The following is a 12,931-nucleotide window of genomic DNA, read 5'->3' as shown; positions in this document are numbered from 1 at the left end:
GCCCATATTAGTGCAGAAAGCAGAAGACGCAGCCACCAAGATGCGTGTGTGAGCTATGACCTTAAAAGTCATTTGCATTTCATTATGCTGGGCCGTCGCTGAGCTGTTCTGCCATAATACCATGGGTACTGTTATGGGAACTGCTCTCCAAAAATGCCCGTGAACATGTTTCTGGGCACGGGGCAGGTACCAAGATGTGCCTCCAGCATCTTCCTCTTAGAGACAGACCCCAAATCCTCCTGTACTAGATCCTGGGAAAATTCAACACCGTGTCACTGCTAGAAAGTTCAGAAACTTTTGCAGCATCACAGCAGTTCTCCACTTACTCCAGGCAGGCTGCCTTCCTTCCCATGCTGCTGGTGGCACATATGCCACGGGTAGACCTAGCTGCATTGGCATTAACCCCACCGGGGCTGCTTTCTCTGCTCCAGGAGAGGATGGCAAGATATTCGGGTAAAATCAAACTGCCTTGCCCTGTCTGTTTTCCCCCAGTACATCATTGCAGCTGTCATCCACAGCTGAGCCCCTCTCTCAGGCCTGTCCCCGCTGCTCACCTCATCTCAGAAGGATGCTGAGCCTTCTGCATGTGTTGAGGGCAGAACTGTCCCTGTTGCAGGAGGCATTTGCAGTGCACACAGCAGCAGTGTGCTCCCAGTCCGTGAGAGGGCAGTGGGGCTGATGTGAGCCAGGACACCACTGCATCATTCTGCTGCTGGCAAGGTCCGGACTGTGGGGCTTGCTCTTCTCCTGCAATTTTCTGTGCAGCGCTTCAGAGAGCACAGCAAAATCCTTCAGTGACTCTAATAACATTTCCCTCCAAAGCTCTAGGGTATTTCTCCCCCCCCCCCCCGGCCCTGTGAAGTCACACTTTAGGTCTGCTGAAATCCTATCAAATACCTCCTGCAATCCCCTGGAGCCCCCACGACAGTTTATTGAAAGTCTGGGACTGTTTGACCTTGGAGGGGTGAGAAAGGCAGGGGAAGAAAGAGCAGCCCTGGGTTTCCCTGCCAAACTCCTTGATCCCATGCTGAGCCTCTTGCAGAGACCACAACCCAGTTCAGGAATCACTCCCAACCCATCAGAGGCACATCTGGGCACTGTGCCCTCCTCTCACCTCTGCCCCAGGTCTCTTGAGGGTCTCCTGCTGCGCTGGGCAGTGCCTCCCCAGAAAATGCAGCCGTACCCCAATCAGCTGTGCCCCGTGCCCGTCCTGGCATCCTGCCCCCCTTGCCCTGCCCAAAAAAGATTTGAGCACCTCCCAGTGACAGTTCAGTCCCCGGCTCTGGTGCTTGGTGTTTGCAGGAGGGTTGCCTGCCCTGGGGGAGCTCTGTGCTGGGGGTTCCTGCCAGCCCTCAGGAGATAATTAAAGTATTTAGAACTATATTTTTTATAACAATAGCTGCTTGTTACTTCTTCTCTGTTGGAAGCAAATCAGAGGATGCGTGAGAAGCCGATGTCCTCCATGAGGAGGGACAGGCTGTGCTGAGCATCCAAGTTACTGCTGCCAGGGCAGGGCTGGCAACGATGCCACTCTCGCCACTGATCTGGTGCAGATGAAGTCAGGAAAAGTGCGTTTGCTTCTGGGGGTTTCATTATTAAAAGGCTGTGGATAAATTACAGGGAGTCCAGAGGAAAATTGATTAACGGATTAGAAGATAGTGTATGACCTAAAGGGGAGATTAAGGAAATTTAGTGAGGTGCTCACTGCAGAGAGAAGCTGGGTGAAGTGAGGAGGGAAGAAAATGGGAACAACCTTGCAAACATTTTGCAGGTGATGATTAGAATGGGTGAAAACAGTCACTGTGAGTAATTGAGTCGGCTTGTGCTTCACACTTCGTTTTGCAATTTGCAGGCTCTCACGTGAGTGGGAAGGGGCATCTCGAGCTGTTCAAGGTGCACTGGCCGCGCGCAGCAGGAACATCCTGTGGGATTTGCTTGCTGCCACTTGTAGGGATTTAAGCATCGAGCCAGGATTTGAGGAAGATGAGCATCATTTTCATAATGCAAAGAGCCTTTTTTTAGCTCTGTTACTTTACAGATGGGCTGAATAATTGGACCTCCCTTGAAGTCGTCTGACTTCAGGATGCAGCTATTACTTCTAAATGCAGTGAAGTCTGGGGTTAGGTGACTTACATCATTCCAAGGATCTCATTGCCACAAGATAAAAATGAGGCCAGGGCCCAATTGAGGCCTGAGAATAAAAAGAAGGCATTTGTAAAGAGAGCAGTGGTTTTAGCTGAGCTGGTATCTCAGCCCACCCCATCCAGAAATGCTACACTCCTCTAAGTTTTGTGTCTCTGAAAGGTGTTCTTTGGGTGAGCAGCAGAGACTGATGCTCTGAAGTTGGGTTCCTTCCTCCTTTCTGTCTCCATCCCATGGTACCAGCAGCACAGGGGAGGATTTAGGCTTAAGCTGGGGACCCTCCTGATGTTAGTGACATGCCTGACTGGTTTTTTCTCAAAGCCAGAGTGGGTAGCTAAGGACTGGTGTGGAGACCTCATTTGCTGGGGCAAATTAAGCATCTTCCCTGATGCATGTCATTAACGGGCTAGCAGCATCCTTGAGCAGCCTGAACAGCCTCACCAACCATAGCCACTCCCTGGGGTGTCCGTCTTGGCCCCATCTCCACCATAGACTGGTTCTGTGATTTACCGCGGTATTTTATGCAGAAGAACATGTGGGATGGGCCAGGTGGCTTCACTAGACATGCCCAGGAGGCTGGCTGCTGCTGCAGGGGCTCGCATGGATTTGGGTTGGGAACAGCATGGAAGGAAGACATATGAGGCTCCTTCTGGTCCCGTGTCAGCTCTCTACAGCCAACACTGGGATGCCTTGGGGGACCTCTGTCTCCATCCCAGCGGTTTTCTCAGGGTGGCTGCAGTTGTTTTCCCAGCATGATTGCGCCAGTGACATGAAGCTGGGCGAAGCCACCAGCATTGCAGGGGCTGGGACTCTCGCACACCAAGGGCTGCATGGTCCCTGGGACTGCGGGACAGGGACAGGCTGAAGATCAGCTCTGCGGGGCAGCGTAGCATCTCACCAGAAGACCAGTGGTGCAGGGCACAGGGGCAGTCCCAAGGATGTGGGTCGGTGGCCCAGGAGTGCTGAGTCTGCATGAGGAAATGTGAATGCAATCAGAATGGCCAAATACAGGGTCGGCTCAAGGATGAGCAAATGGCTCCACTGCCTGTCCAGACACCTGGTGCACGGGGGGTACGTGCACACAGAACCCCGCTTTCAGGTCCCTTGTCTTGACTGAATCCAAGGTGAAGCAGGCGGTGTAGGCTGGAGGGCACCACGGGGTCTGCCTTGTCAGGGAATGGGAGCACAGCCTACAGCATTTCCTCTAGCAAAATGCCAGAGATGGTGTTTATCCTTAAACACCGAAGGAAATCAGCTTTTTCTGCAAAAGGCAGTGCTGGTGTGAGAGGAAAGTGGATGGGGGCTACGTCTGGTTACTGACCACTCCTATCAGCTACTCCACCTGCCCAGGCAGAAGAAAAGCCCCGAAATACCCCTTTCTCTCCTCCAGAAAGTCAGAAATCTCTTACTTCTTCCTCTCCATTCTCTGTGGGGCAAGAAACCCCTCTGCCAGCAGGTGCCTGCCTGGCTGGGGTAGTGCAGACAGCAGCCTGGGGAAGAGCAGAGCAGAGAAAGGGACATACCCAGGCTGCATCTCAAAAGGGGTGAAGGGAGAAGAGGCATTTTTGGAGCGCCGCTGGCTGTTAGAGGCAGCCCACACTCCCCTACTGGGAGTGATAGCTGGTGATATTCTTGGCTAGCTTGTTGCTTGGTACATGACAAATTGCTTGTAGCTTCCCTCCAGAGGCTCCTCCTGGATAAATATACAATTTCCAGGAGTTCTGGTGGGACAGCTTTGCTGGGGATGCATGGCTGATGATGGTCCCAGTTGTGTCTGATTGCACCTGGTATTTCCCCAGTCTTCTCCATCTGGAGAGGCCAGGAGAATGAATTGCTTTCTTGCAGCCTTCAAATTAGGTGATGGAGGGGGCAGGGGCACTGCACAGGGTAGATCATACAGTGGCTTTGTGTCTGGAGCTAGGAAAAGAGGGAGAAGGGGATGCTGAGTCCCCTTCTGCAAGCTCTGCAGGCATGGAGGCAGGGAGCTGCCACAGAACAGACCCTTGGGCTCCCCAGTACCTGCCAGGGAGCCCTCAGGGGCACCTCACATGCCCCCTGCACAGCCAGGCTGGGGAAGGGACGTACCCTCTCTCTGGCTGGCAGCTTTTCCAGCTGAGCTCCTGGAGGAGATTTCCAGGGCTCCACACAGATTAATGCTCCAGGGCTGCGTATTGCTCACAGTTGATGTGGGCTGAGACCAGGCATGGCAGAAAAACAACACTTCAGAGCGTTTTTGGGCTGCTCTGATCAAGCCTGTTATCAAGAGGTATGGATGGAGGCAGCTGCTCCTTCTCTGGAGATCGGGGCTGTGGTGTGCTCCCACATGCACCAGCCACAAGCTCCTTGGGGTGAGGAGTAGGTGCTGGGGGGCCCGTGTGGATGCCAGAAAGCATTTTCCTCCTGCATTGCTTTGCCATGGTGCATCCAGCCCTGTGTTGAAAAGAGAGGTCCCCTGGAAGCAGAAACTATTTCATCAGGGACTGGAAAACTCCATGCAATTCATGCCCTACATCCTTCCCAGCCATTTTGGAAGGGTTGAGTTCAGCATTTGGGTGGGAGCTGCAGAGGTGTCAAACTCTGCTCCCCAAATCCCCGTGGTGGAAAGCCCCACGGCTGCACTGGGAAAGCACATCAGCCCCCTGGTCTCCCCATGGGGGCTGCAGCCTGGCACCCCAGGATGCTCCAGCCCCGAGCTGCGGGCGGCGACATGCTCTCCATCCCCAGAGCCACCTTGGGCGTCGTTTGCCGGCACCTTCTCCTGGTGGCTGCACAGTCCCTCACCCCAGGCTGCTCTTCAGGTCTCCGGGAGCTGGACGAAGGCCCGGCACACTCAATCCCAGAGCAGCCGGTAACGAGGTTTGGTCATTACTGCCCGGGGCTATGTGCGAACCAGTGACCTGGCTCTGAAATGGTTTATGTTACATGCAAATCCCCTCGCAGAGGTGTTGGGGGAGGAAAGCCGGCCTCGCCGTGAACTCCCCGGGCTGGAGAGCAAACCCCAGCGCTGCAAAGGGCTTCCCGTGCCCGGCACGCTCATCGTGCCGCCACAGCCTGCCTCGCTGGTGTACCCCTCCCCAGCGTGCCGCACCGAGCACCGCGGGCCCCGGCCTTGCTCGAGGGCTGGCGGTGCTACCGTTATACACAAAACAATAATCAGCTGCCGTAACGAGGACGTGGAGTAGCTGAGCTGGCTTCCCTGCTGTTGTGCTGGCTCCAAGTAGAAACAGCTGCATTCGGTTTGTTTAAATGTTTTATTTACTCCCAATTATCCCAGATAACAGATTTGCTTTCTTTTGTTCAATATTTAATACTGCTTCAGAGCAAAGCTGCTCTTTGGTTTGTGATGGAGGACAGGGAGGTTAGGAGGGACTCTCTGCCGTGGCGGGGTCCCAAGAGAAGGCTGGAGGCACCGGCTGCGTGGTGGTCCCCAAGGCATCCAGCCCAGCATCCTGGCCCATGGGGACAAGGTCACCTGCAGGATGCTCGACAGCTTCACCTGCCAAAATCACCTTCCTGCAGCATACCGCACCTTGGGGAGCATCTCTGGAGAGGGCTGCAATGCCAGCCACCCCACGCCACGGTTCTCAGAGCGCCTCTCCTCTTGCTCTTTCCTCTCTCTGCTTAACCAGGCTTGCTTGCTGATTTTTTTTTGAAGGTTTGAGAGCTGTCAGGTTTGAAGAGCACCTCTGCTGTGCCGCGAATAGCATGGCCTCGTGTGGTGCAGAATGAAGCAAACTCTGGTGAGCCTGTTATCACGCTGTCCTGCTGCGAGGCAGCTTTTAGTGCTAGGAGCCTGCACCAAGATTTGGGCTGAAACTGGGGCTCTGAGCTCTCTCTTCTCCGCGAGTAATGCCTCGCCCAAAAATTTACAGCGCTGCCTCTCGATGCACACACTGAATTTTCTGCAAGGGAAATGAGAAAATCCATAGCTTGGTTTACGAGCCCTAATCAGTGTAAAACAGGGCCTTTAAGAAATTTATCTTTTGCTGAGTCCACCTTTTTCTCCGGCACCTTCTAGGGAATAAATTCTTGCTCTTTGAGACTGGGGAACTGGCTCCTAGATGGCCGCAGGGCCGCAGGGGCTTTGGTTACAGCCACAGGTGTCCCTGGCCTATTTCAGGACCTCTCAGGGAGATGCTGCAGTGTGGATGTGTCAGGGCTGGGCTAGGCGCTGGCTGAATGTGGGCTTCTCTGGTGTTCGGCTGGGATGGTTTACACTCCAGAGAGGTGTGTCTTCGGTGCCTAGCTTCAAGGGGGAAGAATGTCCCCCTGAAAATATCCCTTACTAAGGTTGGGATAGCTTAGACTGAATGGGAGAGACCTAAACCCTGTCCCCCATCACTTCACCCAGGTCACCCGGGAGGTCAGTGAGGGATGAGCCCATCTTGCCCTGAGTTCCTGTGTCCCTGGCCTCTCTAATTCTCTCTCACATGAATTTGCTGCAATTATTAAAAAAAAAAAACCAAAAAACAAAAAACAAAAAACCAACCAAAAAAACCACCCCAACAACCAAAACCCATTGCTTAGTCCTGTTTGAAGATGCGGTGGTTATGAACACGGTGTTCCCAGAGCGCAGAAGCACAATGCAGGGGAGCATCGCCTGCCTCCGTACCACCACGCTGCTCTCCTCTGCACCTGTCCTCATCCTCACCCTTACCCAAGAACAGCCAGGACAACGCATAGCAGAGCATAGCTGGAGCTGCACCTCCCTCCCTTTCTCCAGCAATGAAACACAGCCGCACCCCAACCTGTGGGTGGTGGAAGGGACCATCCCCAGCCACGGCCGTGCTGCACTCCCGCACAGGTGGTGCACGGCAGGCGGATGCTCCTCTGATCTGCCGGGCAGTAGAAATATGATTTATTCATCGCTGTTTTCTTTGTTGTTTCCCACCAGCCTGCCGCACACGGACAATTTTAGAAAAGCGGTGTTCGATAAATAATACATCATGCTTGCAGCCAGCATGTGCGTAACAAAAGCATCTGCGTAGGTGCCTGCGCAGATGTGCGGGGTGTGCTGCTCTTGTGCACATGTGCCCATGTGCTCAGGGCTGGCATCTCACGCGCAGGTGGGTACCTGTTGTGCCCTCCAGCCTCTGCAGCTTTTCTTTCAGCCACTTGCGTGCCTTTTTACTTATCGGCATATATCCACTGCCTGCAAGGTGATGGCTGTGGTGCGGAAAATGTCAGCAGGTGAGGATGTGGAGGGCATGCACAGGCAAGAGGTTGGGCAGCAATCCTGCCGTGGGCACTGGGGAGAGGCAGGGATGCCAACAGCAGGAGTATGGTGGCAGAACAGCATCAGTTCTGGGGTTGTCACCCGGCATGGGGCAGCACAGGGATCCTGCGCACACGCAGGCAGCCTGTGTCACAGCTGTAGCTCCAGCTCAAGCATATGCTGCTGTCATGGACCCCGGAGGCTTTCCTGGCCTGAAACGGGGACGATGAGTTATACAGATGACACCACCAGCACGCTGTAGGATCAGTATCACCAAGCAGTGGAGAACGTGAATGTGCCCTGAGGGCACCAGAAGAAATATCTCCTACAGAAGTGTTGGAGAGGCTTCTTAGAACTTTTATTGGTACTATTTTTTGTATCCCTCCACGTGTGGAGGAAGGCATCTTTAGTATGTTCAGCCCTCAGCAGGAGAGGAAAATTATAACTGATCCATTTCAGAAACCTCTAAAAATGACCTGAAATAACTTTTCTATATATAAAAATGCCACAATTTTAATTTCCATTATCTCATGACCTAGCAGGGCTAGGAAAAGCTATTGTAGATCATTTTTAGTGGTTTCTAAAATGGATTGGTCACACTTCTCCCCTGCGCAGTGGGACTCAGGGTACAAGGACAATGGGGCTTTGAGATGGGGAGGAAGACAAAAAATCTGTGTCTGTGCTGATGCATCCAGTGCAATTTCATCCCTGAGGACCACTTGTTGTGCTCTCCCCAGCCCAGGAGAAATTCTGGAGCTGGTCAAGCGACAGCTGTTTCCAACAAGCCAGAGGCACAGTGGGCAAATGGATGCAAAGCCTGGAGCACCGTGTGGTGGGCAAGCCAACCTCATCCCTGCCACTGGTCTTCTGCAGGGTCTGTAGAGACAATGACCCTGGAACCAGCTTTTGCTGCCTGTCGCAGCTCCAAATCTTGCTGGAGCATCGCACAGCTTGTGAGCGGCATGCCCAGGTGTGATGCCCCACCTCTGCTGCAGCCTTTGGTCTCCTTGCCCTGAGCCCAAGTTGCTGGGAAGCCACCATGGCCGGGCGTTAAGCACACCGGGTTTGCAGAGAGGACATCAGCAGAGCACGTGGGAGAAGTGGCTTCCTGCCATGCGAGAGGTTAATAGACAGATTAGAGGGGGCAGGCACTGTTTGCAGTGAAAGGAAAGGAGCTCTGCCTTTACAGAGTTCAGCAGCTTCATGAGGCGACGGGGAAATAAATATTTGCCAGGATTAGGGAAGCTGCATGCAGGAGCCTGTGGAGGAGTGCCCATGAGGAGGCAACATGTTGCTCAGGCTGTTTTCGGTGTCGGGCAGGGGTTGAGACCTGGACATCAGCAGGGGGAGGATGGAGGAGGTTGGAGTGGGACACCCCGCACCCAGAGGCACTGCCCAAAGCCTCAGGGAAGAAAAAGCCTTTAATGCTCCCTTGATGGCTTTGTTTTCCTCCTTGCCTTTCTTACTCTCACCACTGGCCGACAGGCTGGCCCACCTCCAAAGACAGCATTACAGAGCGCCGGATCGATTGGAGCCTGCAATTTTATTTGCTCTCTTTAAGAGCCTTTGATGAGTCGTTGGATGAGCTGTGCCGGCCAGCGCCTTTCCTGAGAGAGCAGGGGAGAGGAACAGGGTTGCAAGCCACCGTCTCCCATAGGAAGATGGGGATACTGCCGCCAGCTTGGAGAAGGCACCGTGGGAGGGTGGGCAAAGACAGCCCTTTCGATGCATTGCAGCAGCTGAGAAGGGACTTGCAGACCTCTCCCTCGTGGTGCCTGGTGGTCACGGTCACGGTCACCTGCATGGTGTCATGGTCACATCCCCAAGTGGCACATCACACTGGCCCTGCACTCTCCCATGGGGTGGACTTTCTGCCCATCAAGGTGGACAGTGGGGCAGTTGCATGACAACCCCATCCCAAAATGCCTGTGGGTCTGGGAATGACAGCTCTCTGGAGAGGTGGAGGTATCAGGAGTGTCCCCATGAGACAGCTTGTCGCTGCCCAGAAGGAGAGGGCGATGGCTGGGGAGAGACAGGCTTCTTACAGCAGCACCTCTTCAGCTGCAGCAGGCTGAGGTTGCTGCATGGCACCGGGGTGGCAGACATACAAGGGTCATTTCATCCCCCTTTCCCATGCTCTCCTTCCACCTCTGGCTTACTGAAAGACACCAGAGGATGAAAGGCGGAGGATGCTGTGGGCACAGAAGCTAGGGGCTGCATTTGGGGCCCCAGTCTAGGAGCAGAGAGCAGGATCTGCAAGGCATTCAAGGTTGTGAAAATGGGGCATGTTCAAAGGCTGCTGCAGACTGGGGATGGAAGCGGGAGGCAGTTTGGGAAGCCCCCCTTCTCCCATCAAAGCCAACCTGGAGGCATCAGCCCACCCCAGCCTCCTGGGTGGAGGAACCAGCACAGATCACCAAGAGCCGGATCCAGCGTAATGCTGGAGATAACAGAGATAAATTGTCCTGAGATGGACTGATGGCAGCTCAGTAGCAGTGCAGCATCTGGGGCCGTGCTGGTAGGGCAGAGCCCCCTCGCCGGGTAGGGGCCGCGCAGAGCTTCAGGGATGCTGGCCGAAGCCTCGACCGCCCTTACTCGGCTTCTCGGCTGGCTGCTGGTGCCGTGCGGGAACAGCCGAGCAGAAGCAGCCAGCGTGCGGCGGGGTACCATCCCCAGCGTCCCTCCCGCCGTGCGGTGCTCGCAGCCCCCGGCCCCCTCCGCCGGCTGCCGGGAGGGTGCCGCTAGCCCACACTGCCACCGCGCGGTCACCGGGACCCCAGGGCTGTCCCCCAGTCCCCCGCACCCCTTCGACGCCCCGACACACACTCCCGAACCCCCTCCGTTGCCCCCCCGCAAAGGGCGATGCTGCCCCGCGTCGCCCCGGAGGGCAGGAAAGGGGTTAAGGAGCCGGCGAGGAGGAGGAGGATGGAGATGTAGGAGAGATCAGGCCCTTGTCTCTGGCCTTGTGATCACCCGCTCTTGTTTTGCTGCGGAGGGTCTGCTTGAATAATTTAGCTGGGAGGCTCATTAACCAGGCTCTGGCCTTCGTCTGCCAGCTGAAGGCTGAAATAGCCATTAGGAGGAACACGCGTCGGGGACCGGCGCAGCCTTCCCTCCCTGCCAGCCCTCTTCTCTCCCTCTCCCTCTCCTTCTTCCTCTCCCCCTCCTCACTCCCTGCTCCCTCGCTCCCTGCTACCACTGCTTTTGCCTCTCGCTATCTGCTTGTTCCCTCTCCAGCCCTACCCCGCAGAAGTCAGCGTGCATGCCTGCCCCGCGCCTCAGTTTCCCTTCCGTGGACTGCAGCACTGTGCTGCAGCTGGAGCTCCTGGCATTCCCCCAGAAAGCCTTTGTAGCAAAACCCATCGTTATTTTCTGGCTGTGGACTCCGCTGTGCAACACCAAGCCAGGATCCCAGCCTCCCGCCCCAGAAGTCCATGCTCATGGCAAATCGGCTGGATTGTCCCTCTCCGGAGGGCACAGCCGGCTGCGGTTTCCCATCAGGGTCCTTCTCTGCCCCTGGGTGCCCACGGGTGAGCAGAGGAAGGCCATCACCAAGCGTGTTACACCCTCAAGGCCTGGGCTTGCGTGTAAGCAGACCTCCAGGAGACCAGCGGCTCTGCAGAGCTGCACTCCATGTCAGGGGTTTGCACAGACATGGCTGCAGAGATCTCCCATTTTGCGTTGATGTCTTGAGGCTTTGGCATCCTCCCGGTGCTGCCGGCTTCACTGTTGCGGTGAGGGCACCCTTAGCCAACTCGCTGCCTCCTTCACTGCTCTGGCACGGCACGCAGAGGGGTGCTAGGCTGGTGCGGGGCTTCCCTGCACCGACTTCGTTATGGGCTGCTCCACATGGTGCGTGCACGGTGCTGTGGGACATGTGCTTTGCCCTTGCAGCCCTCGGGGAAAGGAGTTTGCCAGTCTGGGGGTGTTCCCTGAACTCTTGCACCACTGCGTCCCGGTTTGCATCTCATTTTCAGTAATGGACATGGGTAAAGCATCTGCTTCAGCAGCAGACAGAGGAGCGGTTAGCTGTGTGGTGGGGAGTGCTGCTGGGACTGCGGTGGGGTGGTGAGCAGTGATGTTTGCACTGAGGCTGTCAGGTTTGCTAGGTTTGTTTTGAAACCCCTGCTTGGAGAGAAGAGTGTGTCCTGGGACATCCAAAGTGGATGCGTGGGGATGAGGGCTAACAAAGCAAGGGAAAGAGGGACTGTCTGGGTTCAAACAGCCTTTCTGAGGGAACCCTGGGGCACACCGAGCCGATGGAGTGTATTTGATGGCAAGGTACTGTGCCAAGGTGCTGCAATTAGAGCTGAGCTCTGCTCTTAGCAACACAAGTGTCCAGGTACTGAGAGGAGCTGACATCGGTGTCAGTTCAGATAAGGTATTTACCAACCTACAAGGGCAAAAATTTATCAGCTGAAAGCTATCACATCTTGCCCACCCTCATGCACCAGCCCTCGGCATTTTGCAGAGTCTTCCTGCACACATGTCTGTGCTCCTGCAAAGATCACAGCATGCACGTATGTCCGGGAAAGCCAAGTGCAACGTGAGCACTTGCTTGGGCTTAAAAGCCTCTCCTGCCTCTAACCTCTAGGACTGGCTTGATGAGGTTAGAGGTAGGCTGCTCCCCACTGTGTGCTCTCATCCCATCTCCGGTTGCCTCCGTCTCTCTTGGGAAGCAGGGCCCTGTGATGGGATGCTCTTCCCCAAATGCTGAAAGTGTTAACACCACTAGTCCTCCTGCAAAGCTGAATTTTCTCTGCTGGTTTCAGGCTGTTCCTCCTCACCTTGCCTTAAGAGGTCCCTCTGCCTGCCCTTGAGAACCTCCAGTGTTTTGGAGGACCATCCCTCAACAAGAAGTTTATCACTCCCCAGGGATGTGGCAGAGAAAGCCATGAGCGCTGTAGTTTAATGAGGTCGAGAGAGCAGCACATCCTTCCTCCCCATCAGTAATGTCTCTGTCACAGCCTTGAAGACAATTTCCCCCAGTACCTGCCAACCTTCTCTGCCACCCCTTCTCTCATGAGAGCTGGTGAGCTGCTGGGGGAGAAGGTGGGCTGCTGTGCACACCCCCGTCCAAAGCAAGGTCTCATAGAGGACCTAGCAGCAGACATTGGACAAAGGATCCTGGTTGCTTCCAGCAGCTAATAAACACAGTCTGGGCTCCCCTTGCAAACTGTGACACCCCACAGCTGGCAGCAGTTGAGGATGGAGGGACATCCCCTTGTTCAGGACCTGTTGATAGCCTCACCTCAACAGGTAATTGCTCTTTCTCTTTCCCTGGCAGCCCCTCCGAAGGAGCCAGTGCTGATGTGCCGGTCCAACAACTACCCGAAGGGTTTCTACTGCAGCTGGCACCTGCCCACTCCCACCTACATCCCCAACTCCTTCAACATCTCTGTCATGTAAGTGCCTGGGGCAGGGAAGGGCGCAGCGAGAGTTTTTGTCCCTGCAGCCCGGAGCACTTCCGAAGTAGTGCCGTGAAGTCTCGGGGGTGTGACCTGTGCTGAGCGTATGGGATAGGTGTCCCACAAATGGGCCTGGGGACAAAGCGCCAGGGGCATCCAAACTGGA

At 55.2% G+C, this 12,931-nt stretch overlaps 1 protein-coding gene across 9 annotated transcripts in view; it reads left to right on the top strand.

The window, feature by feature from the left end:
- CNTFR (ciliary neurotrophic factor receptor) overlaps positions 1 to 12,931 on the top strand; it is a 213,335-nt gene that overhangs the window by 176,453 nt on the left and 23,951 nt on the right. For all 9 annotated transcript variants that reach the window (XM_075411628.1, XM_075411625.1, XM_075411627.1 and 6 more), the window contains one exon: positions 12,645 to 12,762. In XM_075411628.1, coding sequence (XP_075267743.1) covers positions 12,645 to 12,762 — 118 coding nt within the window. The remainder of the gene's footprint in view (positions 1 to 12,644; positions 12,763 to 12,931) is intronic.

This window comes from Opisthocomus hoazin, chromosome Z (assembly GCF_030867145.1).
Source record: "Opisthocomus hoazin isolate bOpiHoa1 chromosome Z, bOpiHoa1.hap1, whole genome shotgun sequence".
Taxonomy (NCBI): domain Eukaryota; kingdom Metazoa; phylum Chordata; class Aves; order Opisthocomiformes; family Opisthocomidae; genus Opisthocomus; species Opisthocomus hoazin.
The sequence above is the reverse complement of the archived record's forward strand: the minus strand, read 5'-3'. Positions and strand labels throughout refer to the sequence as shown.